The following is a 13932-nucleotide window of genomic DNA, read 5'->3' as shown; positions in this document are numbered from 1 at the left end:
TAAGATTAAAACTCAGGGTGAAGTATTCTCTGTCCATAAGCTAACAATGGCAGACCTCGTCGAGCTCTCTCGTAAAAACTTTCCGTAAAATACAATCAAGTTTTGTAGTCATCACTTTACATTGTTTCGATAAAAGTACTTAAAAGGCAGAAAGTATTGCAAAACGGTTTACCGTGAATCAATATATTTTTAATGTTATTTGCTAATGTTTCTTTTTTTTAATCACTATACTTCTGATTGGCATCAGGGCTAATGGTAGTGTTTTTTCTATTCATGTAGGAATTAGATAGATAGATATAATTCGGTCAGGAGTACATTTTTATTATTAATATCCGATTTGTAGATATAATGATGAAACTTAAGTCAAGACAAAACCTAATTAAGTACACTGCTAAACTCCGCATATATTTCGTATTGAATCGTACGAGCGTTTGGTTCTGTTTCCTGGTCTGATCTCGCTGTTCCAACTTTAAAACATATTCGCCAGAAAACCTCCAATTGCATTACATTAAATACTACATAAAACTTCAAACACATATTGAAAGGATCACAGGTCACATCCATTGATATATAAATAATACTTACTTGTTAAATTCAATTCTAAAAAAATTAACATTTATATAGAATCTGTGTCATTTCCTGAATCTATGATCACTCTCAAAATCAAATTTACAAATCTGACTAAATACTGAACGTTCATTGGTCGCTTATTACGTGATCAGGCATCGACCAATCACCGTTCAGATGGAAGTCGAGTAAATTAATCTGACTTTGATGTGCGTTTCAGAAAATTGTGGTTAATTTATTCTAAACAGAAAAAAATTGGTAATTACTTAAATTAAATTAGGAAATAAGACCAAGCAAGCAGAATACACCACACAATACTCACTTCTCATAAGTTTCCACCAACTCCTTGACATTCCTCTCCGTGTCAGCGGCTACGTCCTTAGAGTGTGATTTGAGGAGAGACACCACGAAGTCCGCGTGTTCCAATAAATCGTCCCTCGTCTCTTCAAGGCTTGACACTTCGTTTTGCAGTTCCTAAGTGAAATAAAAATACTTTAAATCAATTTAAATTACTAATACAAATTATTTATTATGATTTACTATTATTATAGTCACGATAACATTTGAAATGTTTTAAGTTATTCAATTACAACCTACTTTTTTTTTTTTAAGACATAGAGGTATTTGTCAACATACCTGCAGCGCATGCCTGGTGTCCAACGCACGTCGCCTAGTAGCAGGGCTGGCGTCCAACTGTCGCAGGCGGTCACTGGCAGCCGTGACAGCCGCGGCTAGACTTCGCTGAATATCCAAAAGTTGGTTCCAACGCTGCAACTGGCTGTCTGCAGACGCTGCACGTTTGGCTAAGCCTGACATAATAAGCATATAGTTATAAATTGCCTTATTTATGAAAGTTGTTAAGCGGACGATTAGTTTAAACAATGCTGTGTCTCCTTCTTTCAAATATCAAATCAATAATGATAGAAAGAGCGAAATCAGTGCTTAACTAAACAGCCGCTCAGCAACATTTTAGTTTCTCTGGTGTACTGAAAATATATTGTAGATATGATAATAATATTATGAGATAATTTATATATTTATTTCCTACCTTCACAGGCGACATTCCATCTATCAGCTAGATCCCTGGTTTTGTGTTCGACACGTTCCCCGCTGGCTGCGTCCGCGCCGCTGCACAGCTCACGAGCACGCTCCCGAACGACGTCGAGAAGCGGCTGCTGGTTCTACAACCGATCATCACATTTTAGTCAAACAAAAGTCACACATATCATAAAAACTACAATACCAACCTTACCGTCACTATATAAAATCCAAACAAGATACAGAATACCGCAATATAAATAATATGGTAAAACAAATTGTTATATCCTAAAATTACAATTCACTCCGAAAATATCTTTGTACATGTGGAGTAAGGGTTAAAAACGGCATGAGATCAAAATGGCGTTGCATATCAACTGTTTACAATGTTATCAGGGAATGCGATGACTGATAACACTGTGATAACGTTTAACTTGCTGTATGTTGTACAATACTTCTGAATTTTCACTGCAAATTTCTTTATCGCATATTTTTTAAATGCATAATATCATGTGAGAGAAAATTCTACGTTTTTTTGACATTTTAATGTTAGGTACGTTATATATAGAATATATATATATATATGTATATATATATAGAAGGGCCTATGGGCGTGTGATGGTTAGTGGTCATCACCTGGTGGTGTATATTTTTAGGTATATTTTAGTAACATTAACGTGGCAGTACTCTTAATGAGTTTAAGTAATTATTAGTCCTTTAATGTATATGTATAGTAAATGTTATTAATATCAATCGATCTATGTAGGTAGGGCCGAGGTGGCGTGGTGGTTAGAATACGTGAATCTTAACCGACGATTGCGAGTTCAAGCCCGTACAATACCACTGAGGTTTCATGTACTTAATTTGTGTTTATAATAATTCATCTCGAGCTCGGCTGTGAAGGAAACCTGAATGTGTCGAATGAAATTCTGCAACACGTGTATCCATCAAGTCAATTTAGAGCAGCGTGGTGAAATATGCTCTAAAACTTATCCTCGATAGCAGAATAAGCCTAGCAGTACCATATTTAAAGATTGTTACTATATAGGTTAAATAATAAAAAAACTTCTTAAATCCTTAAACTTAAAAAAAGAGGTCTTTTTATCGGTAATGTCAACAGTTACGATCCTTCGTATTCTAAATTAATTGTTTTTATTATTTTCGGCACGAGATTATTTTTTATTATTTTCTGGCCGTATAGGGTTTTCCTTTGCTCATGAATTCCGGCATTGTAAGAAATATAAAACGTGACAAACTGTCAAATTTCTACCTCAAGATCTCACAATTACAATTACCATTTCAACCGGAACACAGCAATAAAATGTTAGTCACTAAGCACTATGATCGGAAACACGATACATTTTCGGTTAATCATATCACCAATGTACTGAGTAATATATAGAACTTGCATATAACGAAATCACCATAACTATCATATTGTATATAAATTTTAATGTAAACTCTGATAATATCGTGTTTTTTGTTTAATGACATACAAATTTCATATTTATCATTTTCGGATTACAAACCGTACCGTAACAGCCTGTGAATGTCCCACTGCTGGGCTAAAGGCCTCCTCTCCTCTTTTTGAGGAGAAGGTTAGGAGCTTATTCCACCACGCTGCTCCAATGCGGGTTGGTGGAATACACATGTGGCAGAATTTCAGTGAAATTAGACATATGCAGGTTTCCTCACGATTTTTTCCTTCACCGTAAAGCACGAGATGAATTATAATCACAAATTAAGCACATGAAAATTCAGTGGTGCTTACCCGGGTTTGAACCCACGATCATCGGTTAAGATTCACATGTTCTTACCACTGGGCCATCTCGGCTCGGATTACAATAGTCGAAATATTTTGTAATCTTTATTGTTATTTCAGTTTAAACAGGAAAATCGACAGTGGCCTTGGTTTAATAATTCCGCTATATATAGCGCTTGCCTGTTTGGAAGTTTGAATAATAGTTAAGTACCGTATTATTAACCGTCCAAATTAATAGCTTAAATACTTTATATTATAAATTTTAACAACACAAAAAAGATCATTTTTTAATAACTAACTTTCCGACATTTCACGACCGATTTCTGCGGCGAGTCTCGAGTTTGTATTCTTACAGAATAGCCCTACAGCTCACAATCTTTTCCTTCACCACCAAGCACAATGTATTAGAACAAAATGACAAATTAATCAATGCGTGCCCATCTTTTAAGCACACATCGGTTGTGATTCACGTGTTCGAACCACTCGGAGTACTGAATTATATTGAGTAGTAAATAATATACTTAGTAAAATATTAATTATATGATAAAAAACGTATACTACAATAATAATAATTTAATAGCAAGACAAACGAGATCTATTGTATCTGGTTGAATTATTAGAAATTAGTTATTATGGGTCATTACATTTATACTTTTCCGAATTTATATTTAATCATATTTGTATTGTAGTTAAGTGTGTTTGTTTAATTTTAATGTGGAATATGTAAGCGTTTTTTTTAATAATAGATATGTGGACAACCATTTAAGCCACCTGTTGCCAATGCGCCAACAACCTTGGGAACTAAGATGTTATGTTCCTCGTGTCTGTAGTTACACTGGCTCACTCACCCTTCAAACCGGAACGCAATACAAGTACTGCTGTTTTGCGGTATAAGTAACATTACGGATTTGAATAAATAAATAAACTAAAAATTTCAAAACTGATCCTTATAAAAAGACCGATCATGCTTGAACGATTAACAAAATAAAGTTTATATTAATTGTGTATAATTAAAAACAGCATCTCACATTATTTATCTCAGTATCAAGAGCAGTATTTTATAAAGTAACACTAGCTAGGTAGCTACAGGTAAGTGATTGCCCGCAAACAATGACTATACGCTCGTACACCTTAATATGAAAACATGGTCATGTTACCGCTTGTTTAGCAATAACTACTTATGAAGTTGAAACTGGTTCGTATGTAACCTATATTACCAGCAATTCGTAAGTTGACTAAGAAACTACGACGTGAATAAGAATATATCATTTCCGTGACGATTTCGAGGATCAAAACTGATCGCGTTATGTATATAGAGGTAACGATCGCTTTTGATACTTTTTTGTGTGAAAATATTTCATTAATCGAAAGTTTTTTTGGTATTTATTGCATAATCATTATGAGATTTACATGATTTATTTATATTTGATAAAATGGTATTTTGTTTTAGCAATAATGCAATATAGAACGCTGATAAAAGTTAATTTAGATTACATACCTAAAAACAATTGAAGAATATCTTATAATATGTTCCGTTAATGTATTTAACATTGCATTTATAAATTTTATTGTTATATAATTGCAAGAATTAAAGTAACGTCGTAAGTTATGATAATAAGATAATGCATCAGCATCACTTTAAATAAACATGGTTTAAAACATTTTTAATACCGAACGCAATATTAAATGAAATATTTTAAACGTACTTATAAATATACATCATGTTAAGAAATGCAAATCATAATAAACACACGAAAACGTACAAAACGGAACCGGCGTTTGATAGCACCTGCACTTACCTTCCTTTTGCGCGGAATTTTTGACGTTTAAATAACTAATTAAAAAAAAAACAGATTAAATATAACACAGATGATATATCCTAAGTAGTAACGTAAATGCACTTGCACAATAAGAAAGCAATTAAATTTAGTAAGTTTTGATTGCGTTGCGTTCTCATTGCTGTGTGTACGGACTACGACTGGCTGTTCAGGCCTTGACTGACGAGCGTGACATCATCCGTTGTTAAGGGGAACCCACTCGGAAGTTGAGCAATTATCTTTGCCCTGTGTGGTTTTACTTTCGCATGTTATCGTTGATATCGACCTTATTTAAATGTTTTTTTTTTATATAAAATATAGATTAAAAATATGTTTTTTGTTTGTTGTTTTTAAAATAAATCTTGCATTTTTGCTTAGATTGTATATAGAAAGACCAAATCTGCAAATACCGGGTGTTCCCCAGATTTACTGGTAACAGTTTACATTGAAAATCTTGGCATGTTATTTATGAATGAATTAAATGACAACGTTGCAATCTAGTTTTGATAGTAAATTGTCGTTCTCATGTCGTCTCGATGACTTTAATTAGTTTGACAATTACAGTAGTGTCATCTTGATAACTTGAATAAGTTTTTTGACAATTACAGTATCGTTGGGCTCACGAGATGTCAAAAGTAATCGGATCTATCACAGTCAATAATAAAATATTCCAAATTTTAAATAACTAGTCATTAAATCGTTTTTGAATCGTCATGTAACGCTGCCAAAAGTTTAGACAAAATACTCACAAGTTAGTCATTTCCACCAATATTCATACGTATGTCAATTAAATTCGATTAAAATATATTGTCTACGAAATTGACAGCTGTCATCTTGTAAATATAACTAACTGTAACACGAAACTTCCTTAATTTACAGATAGATTTTTCTACATAACTTTGTAACATAGAATTATGTCTACTGTATGATTTCAAGTATTTCACGTTACGGCCAGTGTAGCACATTAACTAAAATTAGTTAAGCAGTCTATATAATCAAACAAATATGCAAAACCAAGCGAAACTATAATATCCACCATAAAGCAATATCTACAACTTTGTAACTGAGATATATATAAACTGACATGACAACTTTTAATAATAACAATTCATAAGTGCTTGCTTTATTAATTTTAATAATGCTTATTATGAATTTTGTCGCTAATCTCACCTTAGAATGCAATGTCTAAATATTTATACTTTGAATGTGTTGTCTTTTGAAGATATGGTCAAGATCATTTCAAAAATGGCGTTTCGCCCAATTTTTAATATTGTCTGTAAATTTGAACATGCATCACATGGAAACCAATTGCTGTACTTTGCTCAAACTTAGAATATCAATAGCTAATATACTTTAAAACCATTAATAATATATTTTATTACGAAATATGACATAGTCTCCAGGGGTAGCCAGAAAACCATACCATATTAAAAACCCAGCAAAGTATCGTGTATTATATTTTTTCAATGAATCATCATTTTATAATTTATATAAAAAAAACTTGAAAATGTATATATATATATATATATATCAATTTTTTAATTTAATATTTTCTATATACTTATATTTATTTTAAAGATTACAGCATTATAGCACTAAAATTACGTGTAATAAAGTTTATTTATGCATTACTTGTTCCAACGCAGTGAACAATAAAGCTATATTCATAGTTCGGTTTCGTTTCGCTGCTCTCTGCAAATTGCAATTTTAATAAAAATGCTAATAATGCAGCTTGTATTTGTGATACGTTAAACTTCAAATAAAATTACTGTAATCAAAATTTAATTAGATTTTTTACTACTATATTATTATAGATAAAAATTGTTTTCCAATTTCATTCGTTAGAAATTGTAACAAATATAATTAATTTTGAAAAAATTAAGTCGCTTTATGATGTATTAACCATTCCTTACATCGACCACTACGTTCATACGTCACCAAAATCGGGAATTAAAATTCGAATCGGAACTCGACAATACTAAATATTGCTGTTTGGCGATTGACCCGGACGGGACGCACAAAGACTTTCCACGTACTTTGTTTACATTAAACAAGTATTCTTTATATCGTATTTATTCAGAAATGTGTAAACTTCTTTCGGATGACGTAAAATACTATATTTTCAATTGTCGTCGCCTTAACGCGGTCAGGACGTGAGATGAATTCAATATGCACTGTTAACTCAATTTGGTGCTTCAATCGTTGTTAATATTTCGATAAATTGGCAACACTGTAACGTATGCGATAAAACAGATAATAAGTGTGTGACAAAGGTACCCTATTCGTTTCTATCTTCGTTTCTTAGATTATGTGCCTTCCCGAACAAGTGATAATTTTCACAATAGTCAATACTACAAATATTATGAACGCGAAAGTATTGGAGATGATGGATCTTTGTTACTCTATCGCGCAAAAATTATTTAACGGATTTGAATGAAATTTGAAATAGACATAGCGTATATCCTGACTTCACACAAGGGCCACCGAACATCTGCCGTCCACTCACACGCGAGCGTAGCCGCGGGCGGAAGCTAGTCATTAATATAAGTGTAATGTTTCTACATTGCATAAATAAATTTAGAATTTCTTGTTTGAAATTTATAATCGAATTTTTATAACCTATTTTTAATTTATGATGCTTGTTCGATTTCATTTAAGTAGATTATATGACAAAACAAAGACTTGTATAAATGTTTACAAGCACACAATTAAATAAATCTATATATTGTAGAACGGTTCCAGATAAAATTTAAAGAATAATACAAATTGATGCAACTTTCGTTTCTTGGAAAGCGTAGTTCAGATAGAGACAAGTTAGAAGAAATCTCTTATGATTTATTATAAGAAAAAAGCTACTTGTTCTGAGTGTGACTTGATTACAAATTATAATTCAATCAATCCACTCTACAACCTTAGTAAAGCCTAATGACTTTATTTTTAAACTATTTTTTTATAGTGTGAGCCTCCTGGTGGTAAGTGGTCACCAACGCACATAAACATTAGCATTGTAAGAAATGTTAACCATAGCCAATGCGCCATCAACCTTGGGAACTTTGATGTTATGTCCCTTGTGCCTGTTACACTGGCTCAACCTTCAAACCGGAACACAACAATACCAAGTACTGTTGTTTGTGGTAGAATACTTGATGATTGGGTGGTGCCTATCCGAGACGAGTTTGCACAACGTCCTACCGTCATTTTTATGTAGATATAGACATAAAAAGTTAAAAGTAAATAAAGGCTTCTCTGGGAAGTGATATCGCAATATGAGTATTGCTACATTTGCGCCTTAAACGAATTACAATGGATCAATGAGGTGCACTAACCTCGTTCAATGAAATGATAACAAAAACGAATTTATTTAGTTACGTCACGCAACGAAAGGTAATTTTCTTATTATTTAACTTAGTATTTTTTTAAACTAGTTTTTAAAAATAAATTATTTTTCTAAATATTGTGTCATTTTATTTGTATATCAGAATAAACAAATATAGTTTTTATAACTTTATATGAATTTAAGTATTATTTAATACAAAGGAAATATTAAAAATTTCATTAGCATTTTAATATTTTACAATATGCGTAATTAAAAAATATATTTGAAAAGATTTTCTCGCGGCCTCTTTGCCTTTGAACGCACCGTTTAACCGTTTTTAATTTTATTTCTCATAAAAACTTTTCATTTTACGATGTAAACTATATAGTATAAGTTACACTAAAGTTTTATAACTGCGTTTATTTAACTTTCGTCGTTATTTATTTATTTTTTTTATATTCGCCGGGAGGGCAAATGACTCTACTCCACCTGATGGTAAGTGGTAGTAGAGTCCAAACGCGACGACGGCCAGTACAGACGGGAAAAACGTTCTGCACTAGCCGCCTTCGCCTTGCCGGCCCGCAAGATGCCTCTTCACGCCTCGTTTGAAGGAACCCGGGTTGTAAGAGGAGGGGAACACGTGAGCTGGTAAGGAATTCCATTTTTTGGAAGTGCGACAAAGAAAGGAGTTGCCAAATTTCTTTGTTCGCGATGGAATTGATGTCACAGTTAGGCGGTGACATCGAGAACCAGCTCGCGTGGACTTAAGAAGGAAGGGGGAAGCAGGAATTAGAGAGAATAATTCCTCAGAGAGTCGTGATTGTTGTTTTATTTAGCACGATATGTTTTTCATAAACAGTTCGGCGCGTGGTCATAAATTTTAAAATTCACTTTAAACAGTTTAAATTATGCAATTTTTGATGAATTTAATTTTGAATTACTTAGAATTTTTAATTAATTATGAGATTAACTATGAAATTATTAGAATAAATTTTAATGATTACAAAATATTACATTTTAAGTATGCGTTTAAACGAGACCTCTCACAAAAAACTTGTATTGTACCAAAAAATAATGTTTGCGTATAAAAAAAAAAATGTGTGTGTTTTTATTTTCCATAAATCTTTTTATTTTTGTGATTCACAGGTGCACTCTCTACTCCCTTACTCTCATAATCTAATCGGCAATCCGACACGACCCGAAAGAGTTCAGGCGCCGGACCAACGGCTTTATGTACTATCCGAGGCACAGGTGTGTACACACTTCCAACTTCCAGACTCGGGATGCTATTGAGAATTTTCGACAGAAAAACTCAATAACTTTATATTGGCCCGACTTCGAGTCTGCAGTCTTACATGTAGACCAACATAGATACAAGTAGACCAACGAGGCAGTTTACATATACAGTATAGATATACATGGCACATAACATTATGCATCTTTAGTATTCACCGTAGTTTCCGCACGGTCGCTCAGCGAAGCCAATATATTGTTCGACGCTCGAACCGACCGTAAAATATTGACAATCGACACGGTGATTTGAAACATTAATTTTTAAATAAAATTTGGTAGCCAATTACGTTTATCTTTATCACGCTGAATAGTTTTTAGAGCCACAAATCCGAGTTGTGGTGAGTTAAATTACTGGGTCGGGCCACTAGGCCAAAAAAAGTTTTATTTTGAGAGATATCTTTATTATCGTGACAGATCTGCAATCACATTGACTTATGAGAGCGAGAGAATAGTGCACTTGTGATCGCGCACACACTTCTTGACCACAACGTGCCAACTTGACAATGGCCGCGGTGACTGAAATTGGTTAGGAGCGATCTTCATTCGTCATTCCTTTTCAAAACTATCGGTTAATTTCGAAGTTGCGTTTGCAGAATCGCTCAATTTGTTTTCAATAAAAAAAAATTGAAAGGATCAAAAAAAGTAAAAGCATCAAATATTAAGATATCATACATAAATTTGTTATCTGCGATTATAACTTATCAGATATGTATTTATGTTCGTGTTAATTCAACACCAATGGATTGAATTAATCAATATTTAACACGCGATTATTTCACTCGAAATTGTCATGATAAAGGATGACCTAGTCGTTACTTGTATTTGTTTTCAACAGTCAGAAGCGATTTCGTATCAATAATTACATCTACATTTGTATTTCCTAAAAATACATTAATACAAATGTGTAACAGATTATATTTTTTTTTTACTAAATATACTTCAAAATTTAAGAAACTGCTTTGCTATTATTGTCAGCCATTAAATGCGGCAGCGCAATGCAAATAGTTGATAGAATTACAGACTATTATTCGCACGGTGGCCTAAATTAGACTATAATCATTTTTGAAAATTAAAAATAACATATGAACTTACGTATTTCGCAAAATTTTCTTATCAACTGCAATTTGCATTATTATTTGCAAATTTTTTTTGGTCGGTTGCGTAACACAATCTAGTCAATAGTTAGCAAAATCCGATGACAAACACACAAGAAAAAGGAAATAGAACCGTTTGTGTACATATAGTATATACTCATAAACAGTCGCTAAAGATATTTTCTGGAATATTCTTCAGCAATTGCTGTATCCTTTAACGGTTATGTAATATGAAGAGCGAGTAACTAATGACTTAAATGTCTAAATAATTACGTCTTATTTATAAATGTTTTTACGTACCTATTCTGTATCTTATTTGGAGATAATATGTGTTAGCCCAACAATGATTATATTTTGTAGGTGTATATTAATCAAATTTAAAATTAATTTCATTTCATTATTATGACGTCCATACCGCGAACGAAATCAATATCATTTCAATATGTACATTTGTGTAACGTCAATTAAAATATAAAACAATGATTGACTCACCTCTAGATCATTCTTGGCGTGGTTCAATTTCTCAACGTACATTCGAAGCGCGTCGACAGACGTCACAGGTTCTTCCTTGATATCGTTCTTGTCCAATATTGCCTTGATCTTCTCCACGAGCTGGCAGAAGTCCTTCCAGATTTCCAAGTCCTGCTCTAGCTGAGCTTGGCGAGACTTGGCCGAGTTAAGAGTATTCTTCAATAGTTGGTTATGTTTCTGGTGCTCCTTCGATAGTTCCTCTTGTTCGGACGATGAGAGGGACGGCCAAATTTTGTCCACTATATCTTGCATACGTTTGCCGACCAAATCTTTCATTTCAGGCTCGGAAGTGTTGAAGAATGTCTTATGTTCTTCTAAATCAGCCTCAATGTTCTCGAAATCTGTTCCGTTTTTACCCATTCCGAGTCGTACGGTCGCTTCGTTCACCCAAAGGTTTAATTTCTCTACCATTTGTTGATATTGTTGTCTATATTTCTTATTGTCTTGCAAGTGCTTTTCTCTGTTAGATAGTTCAGCAGGTAGTGATGTTTTCAGGGAATTACCTTCTGATAGCATTTCTAGTAACGAACCAGGAATACCGTCGTCATTTTTGACAAGGTCAGCGATTTTTGTAAATTTATCCAAATACGACTGAATATTTTTCGCGAGTGTCACGTGCTCAATGAGTTTCTTGTCAACACTAGCAACATCTCTATTCAGTAGTGGTCTTGAGTGTACTACAGCTTCATTGTCGTGAAGCCATTGAAGTATTTCAGATAGATCTGCTGCCAGTTTTTTATGCTCAGCCGCCGCCCGTTCATGCTCTTGGCGTTTAGCTTCAACATTCCTTCTTAATGTTAATAGTTGTTGCTTTAGAGATTGTAAAAGTTCAGTAATATTGTTTCTGTCAATAACTGTACCTTCTGCTGCTATCTGTTGACCTTTATCGGTCGCTGTTGCCAACAAGGCTTCACAACCTTGGATTTTTCCAATAATATCATCATAACGTTTTATTTTGTCTTCTAATGTGTCATTTGACTTTTCAATTTCAGATGTCAGATCAGTATATTTAGAGATGAAGTCCTCAATTTCTTTCACGAGTGCAAAGAATTGTTCACGTAAAAGCAGAAGTTGCTTGAGTTTAGAAATTTGGTCTTCTATTGTTCCCATTAGTTCATCTTGCTTAGACAAAATGTCTTGAAGATCATGTAGATTGCCACCTTGTAACTCATTGAGCATGGCTTTGTTTTTCTTGAGATCATCTAATATAGATTCGTAAGCTTGAATAATAGGCTGAACGTCTTCAACTTTACTGCCTATAGGTTTGTTTAATGCTTTAAGTTTGTTTTGAATGTCATTAAGGAACTCCAAGGCAGCAGCAATCTTGGCTGCAGCATCTTTGTATTCTTTGATATGTTTAAGAAGGATATTCTTTTTATCATTTATAATAGCATTGATTCTCGCAAATCTATCAGATAATACGTTGACTTGCTCTTTGAGTTGTAATTTGTTTGAATCAGATAATGTGTCCATAATGTCTTTAGATTTGTCTTTTATTTTGTTGATATTCTTTTCGACATCTTCAGCTTCTTTACTGAGCTTTTGGAACTTAGCTAATTGTTCTTCTAGCAGTTGAAGACTCGTTGTTCGTAGTTCAGGAGTTGCCGCGACTTCAGCTTCGTTCAACCAGCTTTGACATTTGGCGACGTCCGCTTCAAACTCGTTTCTACCTTGTAATAATTTGTTTAATGCTGCAAGCTTATCATCAATGTCTACTTTAGCAGATGTGTATGATTTATTCAAATCATCTAGAATACCTTGAAGCTTAGCTCTATTTTCACTTGAACAGTCTTTAGATACAGCGTTACCTTGGCGCATAACTTCAGTTAGTGTATCATTATGGAAGTCGGACAGTTCACTCTGGTGTTTCTTGTGAATTGCAATTTCTTTCTCAACCTTTGACACTTCTAGAGGGACAGGGCCACCTAACTTTTTGATTTCTGCTAATTTAGTCTTGAGCCAACTCTTAGCTTTCTCAATATCATTTTCTAATTTTTTCCTCATATCAGCGCATCCACCTAGTCTTTCAATTTCTTGTTTTATTAATGTAGCTAGTTGCTTTTGTTTGGAAGCTAATTCAGATAGTTCTGACTCTAATTGCATTTGTTCAGAAGGTTCGAGCTCTGATTGAATATTGCTTACCTTCTTTTCCAAGGAATCGATAACTGTTTTCTTACCATCTGTCTCTTTAAGTAAGTTAGCTACCTTCTTTTGTTTTTCTTTTACGGACTTGCTGTCATGTCCAAGAGGTTCAGGGTGAAGGATATTGTCTATTTCTTTCTGCATCCATTCGTTTTGTGCAGCTACTTCACTCTTTGTGCCATCAATAGCTTTGTAGGTGATTTCCAGCATTTGTAATTTACGCTGAATACGCTTAGCGATATCGTTGTATCTTCTCTCAACTGACTTCATCTAAAACAAAAATAATTGCAGTGAAATAAAAAAAACAATAATTTATAAACTAATTATTAAAAACTGGAACTTGGACAACTTTTTAAATAAATTTTAAAACAA

At 33.4% G+C, this 13932-nt stretch overlaps 1 protein-coding gene across 4 annotated transcripts in view; it reads right to left on the bottom strand.

Moving 5' to 3' along the window:
• The window catches only part of LOC126771436 (muscle-specific protein 300 kDa-like), a 139476-nt gene that overhangs the window by 61126 nt on the left and 64418 nt on the right, over positions 1-13932 (bottom strand). For all 4 annotated transcript variants that reach the window (XM_050491308.1, XM_050491305.1, XM_050491306.1 and 1 more), the window contains 4 exons: positions 11380-13830; positions 1616-1748; positions 1204-1376; positions 890-1041 (listed from right to left, as the gene is read on the bottom strand). In XM_050491308.1, the coding sequence (XP_050347265.1) occupies positions 890-1041; positions 1204-1376; positions 1616-1748; positions 11380-13830 (2909 nt within the window). The remainder of the gene's footprint in view (positions 1-889; positions 1042-1203; positions 1377-1615; positions 1749-11379; positions 13831-13932) is intronic.

Source organism: Nymphalis io, chromosome 10 (genome assembly GCF_905147045.1).
Source record: "Nymphalis io chromosome 10, ilAglIoxx1.1, whole genome shotgun sequence".
Taxonomy (NCBI): domain Eukaryota; kingdom Metazoa; phylum Arthropoda; class Insecta; order Lepidoptera; family Nymphalidae; genus Nymphalis; species Nymphalis io.
Note: the sequence above shows the minus strand (reverse complement) of the source record. Positions and strands in the feature narration are given on the sequence as shown.